Source organism: Conger conger, chromosome 5 (genome assembly GCF_963514075.1).
Source record: "Conger conger chromosome 5, fConCon1.1, whole genome shotgun sequence".
NCBI lineage: Eukaryota > Metazoa > Chordata > Actinopteri > Anguilliformes > Congridae > Conger > Conger conger.
In genome coordinates, this window is record NC_083764.1 from 31,037,390 (window position 1) to 31,055,250 (window position 17,861).

A 17,861-nucleotide genomic window follows, 5' to 3' on the forward strand; every position below is an offset into this window, starting at 1 on the left:
AATACCAAATGTGAAAACATTGAGAAATATACATAGCTCCTGATGTAGCTAGATGGGAGCACAGTTAATGGTAGCCTATATTTCTGCTGTTGGATCAGTGCAGAATGTGGGCAGTTCAAGTGGATTTATACACTTGCCACACCACCAGTTTTTCATGGTCAGCCATTTTTTTGTTTACATTTGGTGTAAAAAAAGGCCAGAACATTTCTGCTGTGAAATTCCTTTCTCTGAATGCAGCATTAGTCCTCAAAAGGCCCTTTGACAGTGTATCTTTCAGTTATATTTTTCATCTATTAAATTTGTATTATTTGCACGTTACATTCTAGACGAATGAGCTGAAATTCACCAGCATCACAAAACATTCTGTTTCAATGTATATTTGACCAATAATTGACTAGTTTCATCTCCCATTGCGATTAACCATGAATATAAAATACAGTACATATGGTACTGTAGGTGGGATCCATTGGATAGATGGGCAATTGGATTAATAAGAACAAAGGATGACTGATACCTGATTTGGTAGACTACGGTTAATTTGTTTTGCCAAAACATAAAATTGCTGACTGTTGGTAAACTTTCTCTTTTTTTTCTCCACTGAAATACGTTGCTGAAAACATTTGAGGCGAGAAATGAGCAATGCAGTTGCTGAATCTTGATTCATATTTGATCTAGTTCCAAAGCTTGATCAGAGTTCTGTGAGCCAGGAAAGCTGCGGTGACTTGCACTGCAAGCTATGACAGGTCAGGGCTACTCGCAAATGTTGTTCCTATCAAAGAAAAAATTCTAAATAAGTGAAAATTGGTGAATGCACCAAGTTCTCTTAAATTAGTTGTTTTAAGAGATTTAAGAACAAATGTGTTCATATGCGTGGTTCTTGCAGGAGGCCCTTTGTACATCTTACATTACATTACATTAATGGTATTTGGCAGATGCTCTTATCCAGAGCGACGTACAGTTGATTAGACTAAGCAGGAGACAATCCTCCCCTGGAGCAATGCAGGGTTAAGAGCCTTGCTCAAGGGCTTAACAGCTGTGCGGATCTTATTGTGGCTACACTGGGGATCGAACCACCAACCTTGCATGTCCCAGTCATGTAGCTTAACCACCACGCTACAGGCTGTACACCTTACCTGAACAAGTAGCTTTTGAGTTCTCCTGTGAGGGCTCCAGGCTGCTGGACAGTGGCAAATGGAAATTCTTTTCTGACCTGAATTTCTCCAGTAAGGTATCTATGTCACCATCTGACAAAGCAAAGTGTTATTATTTTGCATTAAACCTCCATAGAACTGAACCATACCACCCTGTAACATACTTCACAAGGGACATAACATAACATACAAGGGACAGTGAACACTGTCATTCTGTCATTCAAATGAGACATTAAGCTGTGGTCATGTCTCGCTCAAGTAATTAAAAATCCCATGGCACTTGGAATAGGGATTTTCTCTAGTTTCCTGTAAAAAATTATCTGTCTGTGTAACCATTCCCAATGTTAATTTTTGTATGTTCTGGTACAAAATTTATAGACCAGTAATTCTGATTTGTGCTTCCCTCATTTGCTGTAAAAGAAATATAATCCATTATTATGATTAGAAACTTCCAGTTGATAATTGGGAATGTCTGCTTGTCTTACCTGGACCCAGAGATCGGAGCAGAGCCCCCAGCTCTCCTATCTTCCCAGCTGCCAGCTCGCAACTGATCTCATTAGCACTGTCACCCGGGGTGAGCATGTTCTCAGCCAAAGCCCGGGCCTGGCAATATCCTTTGAAAGAACCAAGAAGACACAGATCCAACCACTCCTTTCTTACAATGCAGACTGCTCACAGATCGAAAATGACAAACCACTCCTATATATTGAAAGACTTACGCGAAAAGCCTACAGTGCAGTCTGTAAGTATTTGGACAGTGGTACTATTGCTGTTCTTTTGGCTCTGTACTCTGTATGAGGTTAATTTACAGATAGTCACCTCTAGTTTGAGGGTATTTACATCTATAACTGGTGATCCTTGTGGGAATTACCTTTTTATACAGAGCCATTTTAGGGGACCAAAATGAATTGGACAGTTGGCTTCTCAGTTGTTTCAGTTGCATAGGTGCCGGAACGACCCAAATCTTACTGGTTCTGAATGCGTGGTTGCGTGACCATGCCTCCATATACTCACGGAGTGGCGTCCTAACTTCGTTTACGTCATTTTGGGACTGCTTTGTATTCGACAGCCGGAGAAAAGGTCATGATCTTAATTACAATACAACATAACAACAGAAAATCTAGAATCCATGGTCAACAAGGGCAACATATTATATATACAGTGCATCCGGAAAGTATTCACAGCACTTTTTCCACATTTTGTTATGTTACAGCCTTATTCCAAAATTTATTAAATTCATTTTTTTCCTCCAAATTCTACACACAATACCCCATAATGACAACGTGAAAAAAGTTTTTTGGAGATTTTTGCAAATTTATTAAAAATAAAAAACTAAGAAATCACATGTACATAAGTATTCACAGCCTTTGCCATGAAGCTCAAAATTGAGCTCAGGTGCATCCTGTTTCCACTGATCAACCTTGAGATGTTTCTACAGCTTAATTGGAGTCCACCTGTAGTAAATTCAGTTGATTGGACATGATTTGGAAAGGCACACACCTGTCTATATAAGGTCCCACAGTTGACAGTGCATGTCGGAGCACAAACCAAGCATGAAGTCAAAGGAATTGTCTGTAGACCTCCGAGACAGGATTGTCTCGAGGCACAAATCTGGGGAAGGGTACAGAAAAAATTCTGCTGCTTTGATGGTCCCAATGAGCACAGTGGCCTCCATCATCCGTAAATGGAAGAAGTTCGGAACCACCAGGACTCTTCCTAGAGCTGACCGCCCGTCTAAACTGAGCAATCGGGGAGAAAGGCCTTAGTCAGGGAGGTGACCAAGAACCCGATGGTCACTCTGTCAGAGCTCCAGCGTTCCTCTGTGGAGAGAGGAGAACCTTCCAGAAGGACAACCATATCTGCAGCAATCCACCAATCAGGCCAGACGGAAGCCACTCCTTTGTAAAAGGCACACGGCGGCCCATCTGGAGTTTGCCAAAAGGCACCTGAAAGACTCTCAGACCATGAGAAATAAAATTATCTGGTCTGATGAGACAAAGATTGAACTCTTTGGCGTGAATGCCAGGCGTCATGCTTGGAGGAAACCAGGCACCGTTCATCACCTGGCCAATACCATCCCTACAGTGAAGCATGGTAGCGGCAGCATCATGCTGTGGGGATGTTTTTCAGTGGCAGGAACTGGGAGACTAGTCAGGATTGAGGGAAAGATGAATGCAGCAATGTACAGAGATATCCTGGATGAAAACCTGCTCCAGAGCGCTCTTGACCTCAGACTGGGGCAACGGTTCATCTTTCAGCAGGACAACGACCCTATGCACACAGCCAAGATATCAAAGGAGTGGCTTCAGGACAACTCTGTGAATGTCCTTGAGTGGCCCAGCCAGAGCCCAGACTTGAATCCGATTGAACATCTCTGGAGAGATCTGAAAATGGCTGTGCACCGACGCTCCCCATCCAACCTGATGGAGCTTGAGAGGTGCTGCAAAGAGGAATGGGCGAAACTGCCCAAAGATAGGTGTGCCAAGCTTGTGGCATCATATTCAAAAAGACTTGAGGCTGTAATTGCCGCCAAAGGTGCATCAACAAAGTATTGACCAAAGGCTGTGAATACTTACGTACATGTGATTTCTTTCCATTTTGGAATAAGGCTGTAACATAACAAAATGTGGAAAAAGTGAAGCGCTGTGAATACTTTCTGGATGCACTGTATATATATACAGGCTACAAATATATATATATATATATATATATATATATATATATAACCTGTTCTCCCCATGTTGTCATACAAGTCTTCAAAATTAGAATGGAAGGAAGAAGCAAGGAGAATTATTTGTATTATAATTTTTGCCTTGCTAGCTGACTACGATAACTGTGTGCCTTGTCTCTCCTAACCAGTTGATAGCCTTTATTGCAACACAGTAGATTTTTTGTGTATGCTGTAAATACAACGTGATCCCTATAAATTGAATTACATTGTGCAGACTTTGTAATAACAAAGCCTATAAAATTGAGTTGATTAATCTCGAATATGACGTGTGTTTACCTGCCAATTAATTATTCCTATCATTGGCAGACTTCTTATTCAAGGAAAATGATTGAAAACAAGACCAATATTTAGTTCAGGGGGAAACATTCTGCCTCCTCGATTTTGAGCTCTGGAGCCACCACTGTGCAGTCTTATATTATTTAACGATTTCGCACAAACCAGAAAAAATGCAACAGTTGTGAAACTATATATTCACAGAATTAATTGTTTGGTAGATTTTGTTTTTGACTTCTGTTTCCTGGATTACCCTTCTGTTCATTATCAACCCGCTGCGTTTGTTTGATTTACTGGTTTGTGTTTTTGGATTACAATTCAGTTTTTCTGCCTGTTTGGAATGCCTTATTGTTATCCACCTTCTGCCTGTGACCACGACTACGTTTTGGATTTTCTTCGTTATCTCCTTTATCTTTCTGCATCGTTACCAAACTCTTGCCTGGACTTTTGATTATGAACTGCGTAATCTTCAACATCTCTGTTTGCCAACTTCTGATCTTTGCCTGTTTCAGCTGCCCATTTACCAATAAAGACTCTTATTGGAAACACTTTGAGTTTGCCACTGGTTCTATCGTTCTGAAGCCTGACACATTGCTCACAACTGTAGTAGCTCCGTGTTGGCACCGCATATTCCATTCATGGTGTGCTGGATATAAGCTCTCGTCGCCATATTTGTATGTGTTCTGTGAGACTGGGGAAAGGGGTATGAGTGAACTTTATTCTTTTTTATATTATAGGAATCATCAGCCATGACATGACATGACATGACATGTAATGTTATGAATTATGCTGAAAAGAAGAAGAAACCAACACCCAACCCCCAACCCTCTCCCCTAAAATGGGACCAAATTGGGGGAGGGGATGATTATTTCAAATGATGTAATTCCTACACTACACAGATCACCCAATGCCCCCAGGTTAGAGGTGACAGCAAATTGCAGTACAGAGCCTAAAAAACAAAAAATGTGTCACTGTCCAAATAGTCACAGACTGTATGTGATAACTCACATGTCTGTGGTTTGCACAGACAGACTAGAATGGCATAATTAGGCCCATTGCAACCAGGGAATTAAGCATGTTTTAAGCAAATAAACTTGCCACCTCATGCTGCAACATGCCATACTCACACATATGTATGCATGCATGCGCAGAAACACACACACATACACAAATACACGCTTACTGAAATATACACCTACCTGTCACCACAATGCAGGATTCAGTGTTGCCACCCTTGGACGTGCAGATGATGACCACATAGTTTGTGCGGCTCAGCTTCCCTTCCATCAAACTGCGGAAGGTCTCATTCAGCCCTTCAGCCAGTGAGGCATTCTCATCCAGAATCAGAACACTGTCGGCAGAAGAGCTGGTGGCCAGCTTCGCAAGCCAAGGCAGCTGGGTGGGGCTGACTGGCTGGATGGGGCCAGGGGGGATGGGCTGCTGACACTGCCGGACCTCCGGCAGGTTTGTCTCACGCCAGGAGCGTACAAAGATCTGCTCCAGGTCATCAATGAGCGGAACCTGGTCTGAGCCTGATGAGGAGCAGAGACACTAATCAGAGCTTGTTCCAGAGGTCAGGTGACAGCAGGACACATGTGAAGTAAAGATCACTATTAGCTCTTTTGATCAAGCTTATTTGCAACATCAAACACTAAATTATCTGATAAAATCCCTTGAAAAAGTAAAGTGAAATGACCATTGTGTCCTACAAAGTTTCAAGGTAAAATCTAGAAAATAGGAGAATATATTTTGATGCATTACATTGTGAGCAGTATGAAAATATCAAGAAAATGTAATCATTCATTATATATGAAATACAGATTAAAAAGTATCCCTTATATTTTGTTTTTATATTTTACAGCAGGCTTCCCATTGTGAAATCTGTGGCTCACCAAGTTGCACCAGGTAGTAGACGGTCAGCAGGATCTGCATCTCTGTGGAGAGGGGCTGCATGGGGGACGTTCTATATTGTTCATACACACGAGGCAGGGTCTGACAGCTCCTGTAACAGGACTGCAGCAAGGAGTTCACCCTCACCTCACTGACATTCCCACACAGGGGAGGCAAACTGCCATGGCCTGAGAGACAAAACGTGAACAAGAGTTACAATGAGTTTCAATATGCGTCAGAGAATGAGAGCAGTTCAGACTGGAAGCTGAAGAGATATCTCAAGACAGTCTTGCCTGCTGTAGTTTATGTCTTCATTGGTGTTTCATTGAAGTGTGAAATAATTTACAGTATTCTTCTTGATAACAGATTTGCCTTCTCTTTAACTGATTTATTGTATTTTATAAAAAAATTTAAAGTTGACGAGTTTACTCACTTGAACTGCTCAAGCCGACAATTCAAGCAATGCATCACAGGGCCTTGATTATATTGTAACTGTTGTTGAATGTTATAATCTGAATTTTACTGGGATTAATGACCATAATGACCCACGTGCAACCTTCTCACATGTTTCTTTCTTCTGATTGTCTTCCTTCTGCTTTATTACTTGTACTTTCATCCATTGTTGTAAAGTTACTGCAAACAAAGACAACTGTGCTCAAACTCCTCCTCCTCTTGTGTTTATGCCACTCAAACTTTCCTGCATCACTGCTGGAAGTATGTGTCAAGCAAACCATGCATCTCCACACTCACAACTCCTTTCTATGGAGTTTTCTATGGTTTCCATGTATAGATTTCCATACAAGGCAGAAATGGCAGGCCCTCCACTAACTTAAAAGTTCATTGGAACTAAAGTCAACAATGAAAATGGTCTCAATGGTCATTGTTAGAGAAATGCCAATGGGAATATGGTATTAGTTCATAATAATCAGACAATTGGAATCAATAAAAAGAAACACCAACAACTTTGTGCATGCCGAATGGCCATGACACTGGTGTCTGGAGATTGTTCAATTCAAGCAATGCAATTAACCTACGAATAGCAACAAACTCTGTGCTCTTGCTATATTTGTAGACAATAAACATTTTAAGTGCATAGTTTGTCTATTTAACAAGCTCCCTCAAGTGCCTCATCTGCAAATATACCAACCAAGCTTGATAAACTGGGAAACAGCATCTATCTGGAAGTTCATAAACGTATTCTTTAACCACCAAAAATGTTTATTCAATCATGGAAACACGATAAAACCACAGTGAAATTCTTGAATAATTATACCAAGTCATTCTACTATCAATATCACCTACCATTAGTTTTACATGTAGAGGTGTCAATTTCAAGATTCAGCAGTCATTTATAGTCTTGGACAATCCGTTTGTGAAATACATGCTCATTTGTATTGTAACTCCCTGTATACCTTCTGAGCTGTTTATGCAGTTGTAGGCCTTTCCAGTTAATTCTGAATTGAGTATATTTTAGAGGAAAGTATAAGCAGTAGAGGACAGTATAAGCTTTATGAAGTGTCTAATTAGTCATTTGGAACAACTATGAAGGTCCATGCACAACATCAACAGGATTCATGGATTAATTCACCAGTTCCTTCATTCACCAGTTCCTTTGTTCACCGTTTCCTACGTTCAGAGTTCAGTCTCCTGCAAACAAGACAGAGTAATGCAATGACAAATTTCGACTTCAGACTCAGACTCAGTTCTTGGTCTGGTTCACTGATTCCAGTTTTTAGGAAATGAGAATGAGAGTCATTCAGTAACTGGTTCTGACTTCAGATTCTCTTTTGTGATGGGCAGTGATTGGAGAGAACCCAGCTCAAGTTGTGCAGGCTCATTCGGTGGACCGTGAAATGCCTTGCTCAAGCGGAATAATACAGTCATAGGCTAATGGCTACTACTGAACCCAGAGCCATAGAAAGAGAGAGTTGCATCAACTTCGTTCACTCCAATGGGACTGTGTTTTTAGAGCAATGGCGGATCATGGAGATTGTGAATAGTTCCAAAACTTGCAGCAGCGCCAATAGAGTTGCAGAGTTTTTGACTGTTTGATTGTCAAAGCCAAAGAAGGAAAAATCAAAAGTATTTCGATACTTTGACTACAGACGTGGTCATATTTATTGGTACCCTTACAACTCATTGAAATAATGCTTCATTCCTCCTGAAGTGATGAAATTAAAATGTATTTTGTCATGTATACTTGTATGCCTTTGATATGTCATAAAATAAAGCAAAGAAGTTATGAAAAGAGATTAATTAATCTTTTGGACAGATGAGTCAAAACTGGTCTACATGCGTGACATTCATTGTTCACCTTGCCTAGGTTTTTATCTTAAGGTAAAGATTACTTTAAGTACTTGTGACTTGTTGAAAAATAAATAAAAAGCAATGCAATACAATTAGCAAGCAACACGGCGGTTAGCCAAGGCATGTGTCAATAAGCCCGCTAACTTGCTGTTTACACCAATCCAAGGTATTATTAGACTATATTTTTACAGAAATCATATCATAAATCATAAATCACTGATTTATCTGTATGTTGCTAATAGAAATGCATGCATTCAAATGACCTGCCAGGCTTAGTTTGGAACTATTTGAAACCTACATGAACCATGTTGCTCTGACAGTATGAGGCACCATTGTGGACAACAGTCATTTGAAAAACGCGTGAGGAAACAAACCATTTTTGTGGGAGAGAGCTACAGTGACTTTGCGAGAAGGGTCCAATTAGCCCACGGGAGTGTGAGAGGAACTGAAACCCAGAGAGAAGTCCAGTGGAAGTCCAGTGCAATAAAAAGTGTCTAGCAAGACAGGTCTACTGGACAGCACACCCGGTCCAGTGGATAGCCAAAAACTTAGCTGCATTTCATCTGCCACTACTGATAGCTGTTACCTAGTTCTATTATCTATCTATTATCCTCAGAAATACTATATATATATATATATATATATATATATATATATATATATATATATATATCAGTGGAGGCTCCTCCATAGAGGTGGAGGAGGCCTGGCCTCCCCAATAATTTGAGAGAAGAGAGAGATTTAAAAAAAAACAATAAATATATTTATTTTATTTATTTATTTTAACAAAAAACATATTTTTTATTTTTTATATTCATATTATTTTAGTTTTGTTCATAAATCTAAATTTTCCCATGGCTAAAACCCAATATTGCAATTGTAAAGCAACAGGCCAGATTTCCCTATCAGTTTGTATTAAGGGAGGCCAGGCCAGGCCAGGCCTCCCCTAGGAAATGAGATTCTCATAGAAGTCAATGTAATGCATTTTTTTTCATGCCAATATGTGATTGGCCAGATCACTGAAAATGGGTGGGCAACGGAGGCCTGGCCTCACCATGCATTGTGTCCAGGGCTGAAAGATTGACATTTTGTTCGTCCAATCACATGCTACTGGTTCATTTGGAATCAACTATCCTTTCCTTTCCTATTCAACACAGAAGCCATTTTGAGAATTCGCTAGTCACTTCAGTCAAACAAACACTCGCCATAGTGGCTACGAGTGTCCTATCAACTTGTGCTTTTCAGGAAATTTAGAGAACACCCCAGGCTATCATCCCTGGAGTTTATAGCTCATTTGGCCAAACACTTTTGCTTAAAACTACCTCGGAAGTCGGCGAGATTCTAGCGCAATTTGAGATCTTGGGCTGGAGATATGCAGATTCCAGATACTAGGGAGTGAGAATGACATTCAATAGGTCATGTTAGACACCATTTGGGATTTATTGAACAGTTTTATTTTTAATGTAGTCCATTTCGTTTTATTACAAGTCAATTTAATAATCTTCCATATCAAATTACCGAATTGTTGCTCTGTGAGGAAATTCACTCTAAATACGAATAGAGTGCTGCCCTCTAGTGGATAACGTTAACGTTAGATAAAGCCAACTGGAACCATATTTTTACATATTTTATATTAAATATATTGAATAAAACTACATATGATAAAGAAAGTGTTATCTTATCTTTTTTATATGCTAAACTTGATTAAATTGGTGATTACATGTTGAAGCTGTAGAAGAATGAAAAATGTAAGCTAAACAAAATTGTTTTTAACTACATAATTAAAATTCCTGCCTTTTACACATGTTCACTTGGCATTTATATTACATCCAAATGTCATTTCTCAGCTTAATTATCAGGCAGGCTCATAGACTTACAGCAATGTCATTTCTTCAGGAAGGCACAAGGCTAAGCTCTGCACAATGAATTTCATCAGCCAGAACTTTCTGACTGTAGCTTACACTCCAAATAGTATGCCTTTGGCCAGCACAAAGACAGATAAGAGAACAGGGAACATTCCATCGCGAGTGAAGTGAGCAAGCGGAAAAAAATGGCCTCCTCAATTCTGGAAGTCACCAGCCTCCACTGATATATATATATATATATATATACACAGTGGTGTGAAAAAGTGTTTGCCCCCTTCCTGATTTCTTATTTTTTTGCATGTTTGTCACACTTAAATGTTTCAGATCATCAAACAAATTTAAATATTAGTCAAAGACAACACAAGTAAACACAAAATGCAGTTTTTAAATGAAGGTTTTTATTATTAAGGGAGAAAAAAAATCCAAACCTACATGGCCCTGTGTGAAAAAGTGATTGCCCCCGAAACCTAATAACTGGTTGGGCCACACTTAGCAGCAACAACTGCAATCAAGCGTTTGCGATAACTTGCAATGAGTCTCTTACAGCGCTGTGGAGGAATTTGGGCCCACTTTGCAGAATTGTTGTAATTCAGCCACATTGGAGGGTTTTCGAGCATGAACCGCCCTTTTTAAGGTCATGCCACAGCATCTCAATAGGATTCAGGTCAGGACTTTGACTAGGCCACTCCAAGGTCTTCATTTTGTTTTTCTTCAGCCATTCAGAGGTGGACTTGCTGGTGTGTTTTGGATCATTGTCCTGCTGCAGAACCCAAGTTTGTTTCAGCTTGAGGTCACGAACAGATGGCTGGACATTCTCCTTCAGGATTTTTTGGTAGACAGCAGAATTCATGGTTCCATTTATCTTCCAGGTCCTGAAGCAGCAAAACAGCCCCAGACCATCACACTACCACCACCATATTTTACTGTTGGTATGATGTTCTTTTTCTGAAATGCGGTGTTACTTTTACGCCAGATGTAATGGGACACACACCTTCCAAAAAGTTCAACTTTTGGCTCGTCAGACCACAGAGTATTTTCCCAAAAGTCTTGGGGAACATCAAGATGTTTTCTGGCGAAATTGAGATGAGCCTTAATGTTCTTTTTGCTCAGCAGTGGTTTTCGTCTTGGAACTCTGCCATGCAGGCCATTTTTGCCCAGTCTCTTTCTTATGGTGGAGTCATGAACACTGACCTTAACTGAGGCAAGTGAGGCCTGCAGTTCTTTGGATGTTGTTGTGGGGTCTTTTGTGACCTCTTGGATGAGTCGTTGCTGCGCTCTTGGGGTAATTTTGGTCGGCCGGCCACTCCTGGGAAGGTTCACCACTGTTCCATGTTTTCGCCATTTGTGGATAATGGCTCTCACTGTGGTTCGCTGGAGTCCCAAAGCTTTAGAAATGGCTTCATAACCTTTTCCAGACTGATAGATCTCAATTACTTTCTTTTTCATTTGTTTGTTCATTTCTTTAGATCTCGGCATGATGTCTAGCTTTTGAGGATCATTTGGTCTACTTCACTTTGTCAGGCAGGTCCTATTTAAGTGATTTCTTGATTGAGAGCAGGTGTGGCAGTAATCAGGCCTGGGTGTGGCTAGAGAAATTGAACTCAGGTTTGATAAACCACAGTTAAGTTGTGTTTTAACAGGGGGGGGCAATCACTTTTCCACACAGGGCCATGTAGGTTCGGATTTTTTTTCTCCCTTAAAAAAATAAGAAATCAGGAAGGGGGCAAACACTTTTTCACACCACTGTATATATATATATATATATATATATATATATATATATATATATATATATATATATAATACATCAAAATGCAAAATGTTCATCAATTTTATTTCATCACTTGGGCAGTACTTTTGGAATTTTGGAGTATTTGTTTGAGAACAGCTTTCTTCTGACTCTAGTTTCACTCTACCAGACATTCTGCAATTCAGCCAATCCGCTATTGATCCGCTATTGATATGCAAATTAGCTGTATTATCTGTTCTTTATCTGTTTTTTTTTTTAAAGAGTTCATGTACACTCAGTGACCACTTTATTATGTACACCTGTACACCAGCTTGTAAGTGCAAATATTTCAATACCATAGTATTAGCAGTAGTAGCAAAAGTACATCGATTTGCCGCAATCACACTCTACACATTTCTAGTCAAGAGTGTTTTTGCTCCACCTGACCGTATTACCAGCAACCTTCCCACCAAATCCCAACTAGACAGAGGTTTTCTAAACTCGCTTCATGTCTAGATATGACTGTATAGACTCCAGAGTCAGAGGTGCTTGTTAACTGGCCGAACTACATGACAATGGTGGTGCATTTGCTTGTGATGTATGGCTTACAAATGAAGCTGGAAACAGAAGACTTTTAGTTGGGCAGGGAGCTTGCATGAAGGGGATAAAGGGTTAAAGTATATTTCAAAAAGGTAAGGTAGAAACAGCGGAAATTTTAATACATGACGGCAGTAGTTACCTTTAAAAATAACAGGCTGGAGTCTGCAGGTATGAAGCAGATGATCAGGCACTGTGACAGACACCCCTTGGGTCATGAATGAGGAACACTGGGAGACACATATGTGGGACATATCTGCAGCTGGATAAGCATTAAACAAAGATACTCTCAGTGTATGGCAAACACAGGAATTTTGCACTGTCAACTATAGAGCTTATTTTATGGTTTACAGTTTAGACTGGCAGCAATATTGAAAGAATAAAGGGAATAGTGTGTATAAATCCTGTTATCTTATGCGAGGGCCATTCAATTAGTTATTGCATTATTGAGTTATTATAAATGACAGTGTTCTGACAAAAGCAGTGGAATCCTGTAAAATTTGACACAAATTTGAATGTTGAATCTTTCTAATTTTCTTTTAAAAAGTTACAGTGATTTTCAACTCCAGATGATTTATAGATATACGTACAGTGATATGCAAAGATTTGGGCACCCCTGGTCAAAAAACCTTTTACAATTAATATTCAAGTAAACATATGGTACAATGTTAAAGAAGACACATTACTTTTAGTAAGATAACTTTTTTAAATAATAAAAAAGGAAAGAGGCCATGTGCAAAGGTTTGGGAGCCCTGTCAGTTTCTACTTTGTAACTATAAGAGCTTGTAAACACTTTCTGTTGCCAGATAAAAGTCTTGCCTTTCCTGGCAGCACACCTCTAGTTCAGAAATATTCTTCAGCCTCCTTGGCATGTTCGAAATCTCTCTACAGATTTTCAATAATATTCAAGTCTGGAGGCTGTGGGGGCCATTTCAAAACCTTCATTTGTACTTCATGTTTGATGCTTCGAGGTATGCTTTGGATCATTATCTTGCTGGAAAACCCAAACTCTTCAACTTCAATGCCTGGACTGACCTTTGAACATTAGCCTCGATATTTGGTGGTATCCATTTTCCCCTCCACTCGAACAATATTTCCTGTGCCCCCAGGTGCCACACAATGCCAAAGCATAATAGATCATGCTTAAAAGTTGGCAAAGGCTTCACCATTTTTCTCCAAACATACCTTCTGTGGTGGTGGCCAAAAAGTTCAAAAAAAAGTTTTGGTCCTCATTTACTAAATGTGAGCCGAATGAAATTCACCATAAATCCATCAGAAATGCATTTGCACATAATGTGGGATTTATCGAAGTTTTCAGATATCAGTTTTTTCATAGGAGCCAAACGAACAAGGAACTATAACGGTGAGTTCAAGTTCAAGTCGTAATAGCAAAGCAATAGTATGTACACATAATCTGTGGTTGGCGGAGCTGAAACTGCTGCCTTGCAGGCTTCACTGTGGGAAGGAAAGTGCCAAATGTGAAACCATTTTTTTACCTAGAGCATGCTACTTGAGAAAGAATTTACAACAGCTAGGCTTTATTGCCAGGCTTTAGTCTTCCCCAGCTCTGACTATTCTCTGCTTACGCTACAGAAATAAAATCAGCCACCCACTTGCTTAAGCCAGTTTTTCATGATTAAAAATGCTTTAAACTGTATACAATTTTAATGTCTATAACTGTCTATAAACACTTAATATTTAATTATATGATATGTGTACTGATATAATCAGATAATCAAAAGTAAATTGCATTCAAAAGTTTAATTTTTAAATAAAAATGGAAGTCTTCGACGTTCATGATGACGTCTAACTTAACAGATGCTCCAGAACCTGTAGAAGTTCTCATATTTCACAAGAAATAAAAACCACCCGCTATATTAAAAAATGCATGGCAACTAATCCTACGTAAGTTTCGCCCTTCTTCCCTCCATTGGAATTACATGGTACTGCATGTGGTGAAAATTATGTCAGAATCGATCCCATGCATTTTTTAATATGGCGGGTCCTTTTTTTTAATGTGAAACATTCTACAGGTCCTGGAGCACTTGTTAAGATAGACGTGATCATGAACACCAGTATGTACTAAGATATTTAAATAACAAGAAAAAGTGTTTATAGACAAGTTTATACAGTTTAAAGAATTTTTTATTGTGAAAAAACTGGTTTAAGCAGGTGGTTTTAATGTTGTGGCTGATCAGTGTATGTTTTTGGCTTGTTGTACTTCCATTAACAGAATGTCAATCTCTGCTTCAGAGAAGCTTTTTTCCTTTTTTCAACTATCTCTTTAAAACCCCGAAATTCCATATATGGTGTTTTAGGGATGTCAATTTATCCCTAAATCACAAATTTTGTGAATGCGCCTTTGATTTACGATTACTTGGTATCAACATACAAAAAAAGCTGTCTATGCATGTTTCATAAATCTGGTGCGGGTTGTTAGTTTGTTTCCGATCACACATACATTTGCACACTAAAATATTGATAAATGAGTCCCATTGTTCCAAAAGGCTTCAGGCTTTTCAATGTTTTCTTTTGTATACTTTACACTTTTGTGTTGCGGCTTTCTGGCAACTATGAACAGCTAGACCTGCCTCTGCTACTCTTTTTTGCTGCTCTTTTGCAGTGATGTGTGGGTTCTTCTGATAATTTCTCACCAGGTCTTGGGCCATTCTATCTGAAAACTTTATTAGTCTTCCAGATGTAGCCTTCCATTTATCTTCCTTTTTGTAAGAATGTTTCTGACAGTGGAAATAGGTAGTTTGAAACACTGAGAGATTTCATTCTGAAATCTTTGGACAACTGTTTAGAGGAGCCCATGGTCAACAAAACAGCCACAGCAGTTGGATACATTTTGAAGGCATGGAGTTACTTCAGAATAAAAAGTTCAGCCCTGGAATTATACTCACTTGACTTTATTGAAGCCCTAACAAGTAAATAACCTGAGTATTGGCCTTAGTAATCATCTTTTTTTAAGTAACAAAGAATAATTTAAAAGGGCTCCCAAACTTTAGCAGAGGGCCCTTTCCCTTTTTTATAATTTATAAACAGTTACAAAATTAAAATAAAAAGCAATCTTACTTTTTAGAGTTTAGGTTTATTTAAAAAACCTTACATACAGATTCATTGTAGCAGACATTTAAATCAGGAGTGTCCAAATTTTTGCACCCCACTGTAGCATCTGGAAAGGGAAATTCGTTTGTGAGGCTGAACTCCTGTAATCTCATTGGTTCTACAATTACAGAATCATGTTTTAGCTTATAGCTTGACTTGCTACCTCTTAAATGGAGCCCCACCTACATAAATATGAGGTTGAGTTTCATGATTGTAACTGACCATTCATTTATTAGCAAAGCACATTCCTGGAAACCGGGCAAACCAGGCAAAGTTTAAAAAACTGAAAAGGCTAATGGTACCATAAGATTATAAACCAATCCACATTGTCCTGGTCCTTTCACAATGTACTCTGAATGAAGACTCCCTACCTGTTTTTGCATCATTGACTGCTGCAGAAGAAGTTGTCTTATTCGGCTCTGTGGTCAATGCAGGCTCTGATGACCAGCTTTTGTGTCTTTTTTTGGGTGGTCCTGGGTTGGTTATGGTGCCTTAAAATGTATGCACATTTCCATACCATACATAATTAGTACAATAAATTAATAATGTTAATTACAATACACATTATAAAATAAGACAAAACTCAATAGCAAAAAATTCTGCTTGCAAAAAAAGAGTGTAATTATTCAAATTCCACAAGAACACAACACCTTTCAGCTGTGGCTTATTGATGCATTCTGGAAAAGGAAAGTGAGAATGAGTGTTTTGTTGTTGTAAAATGTAAGGATGAAAGGCTTTTAACAAGAGAGAATAGTAAGACAATGCAGGGGGGCTCTCCCTGGAACAGTTAACAAGGGGTGGAGAAGGAATCTCCTGTTGTGAAGTGTTGGGGGATGAGGTGGTGGGTGGAGAAAAGGTTGATTTTGGAAGCCTCTGCAGTGGGTAGGGTTGCTAAAAGAGGGAATTTTCTTGGTAATTTTTCATTTTGGGAAATTTCAATCTCATGACACCACACAGATGAAATCGCAAATTTAGGAGGATTGTCTAGATTCTCCAGAGAAGATTAAGTTTACTGTAGTTGAGATAATCAGCCTCAGTCAAGCAAGTCAAATTTTAGGTTTAGCGTTATTTTAGTGTAGTTATTCCTATGTCAATTGCAGTCGTAAATTATAAAAATATATCAGGGTTCAGCCCATAATTTGCCCAGAAGTGGTGCCTTTGTGTGTTCAAAGCAGGCACACTGGGAAAGGAGGGGTGGTTGGTTATTTGGGATAATAAGCTTTTGAACTTTAAGTCATTTCCTAATTTCTGGGGCCTTCAACATTAAGGGGCCTTCAAGCTTAATGGGTAACCAGTAAGGGTGTAACAATACAAAAAATCTAATCTTGGTTCACTGTACATGTATGCCAGTGTGCATGTTCAATAGAGCAGAAAAACAAATGTGAAACATAAAACTGCTTTTCATATATTATGAAAATTTCAATAATTTCTTGCAAAATAAAATAAAATTAGTTGTGCATTTGAAATATGCTGTTGCATGCATATATTGAATAACTTACTCTATTACATTTATGAATATGCATATTTAGGTGGCATTTAGTGCTTTTTAAACAACAGATTTTCCAGTGTATTTTAACCCCCCCTGTGTGGCAGGCGTACCTGTGATAGAGGGCCTGCATGGGCCCTGTAACATCTGGCCGGGCTGGTGTGAAGGCTGCTGAGGCATGGGGTGGTCCCTGCCATTGGTCATGGAGGCAGGGGAGGCACCCTGTGAGGAGGCCAATGATTCTGTAGAGATGCCAGCTACCAAAGAGAAACATGCATTATCAAACCAACATCCAACATGACTTAAAGACATACTATGCAGTACTTTCACCTTGGAAATATTGTAAAACAACAATGCTCTGTCATTATTATCATGCACTGGAAATCTGTATCTGTGTTCATTTCTGTCCAGTCCTTGCTTGCCTGCCTGTATTTGTTATTCTAAAAAGTGCCACATTTCTGGGCGTGGCCCATTTTTCTTTGTGGGCTGTTTCTGTGGCCAAATATAAAAAGGAGAAGAAGAGGAAATATGTTTGGACTGGCTGCAGTGGTGGATTTGTTAGCAGGGTTAGTGCTGGAGCCACCTTGGTGGCTAACCTAATGCTAACTACGGTTTGCAACCATTGCATATATTTTATGCCCTTTTATTATTGCCTTTACAGTGGAAAGTGGTATGTCTAACTGTTATGTATGGTTTTGTACCCATTAGCCGACTTCTGATG

General features: G+C 39.2%; 1 protein-coding gene across 1 annotated transcript in view; it reads right to left on the bottom strand.

Annotated features, from left to right (window-relative positions):
• Window positions 1-17,342, bottom strand: part of greb1 (growth regulating estrogen receptor binding 1) — a 68,902-nt gene extending 51,560 nt beyond the window's left edge. The window contains exons 1-7 of the mRNA XM_061242531.1: window positions 17,254-17,342; window positions 16,026-16,145; window positions 12,686-12,805; window positions 6,048-6,233; window positions 5,355-5,687; window positions 1,637-1,765; window positions 1,134-1,244 (exon numbers count right to left, since the gene is read on the bottom strand). Of these exons, the coding sequence (XP_061098515.1) occupies window positions 1,134-1,244; window positions 1,637-1,765; window positions 5,355-5,687; window positions 6,048-6,233; window positions 12,686-12,805; window positions 16,026-16,145; window positions 17,254-17,320 (1,066 nt within the window). The 5' untranslated portion in view covers window positions 17,321-17,342. The remainder of the gene's footprint in view (window positions 1-1,133; window positions 1,245-1,636; window positions 1,766-5,354; window positions 5,688-6,047; window positions 6,234-12,685; window positions 12,806-16,025; window positions 16,146-17,253) is intronic.
• Between the last annotated feature and the right edge of the window lie 519 nt (window positions 17,343-17,861).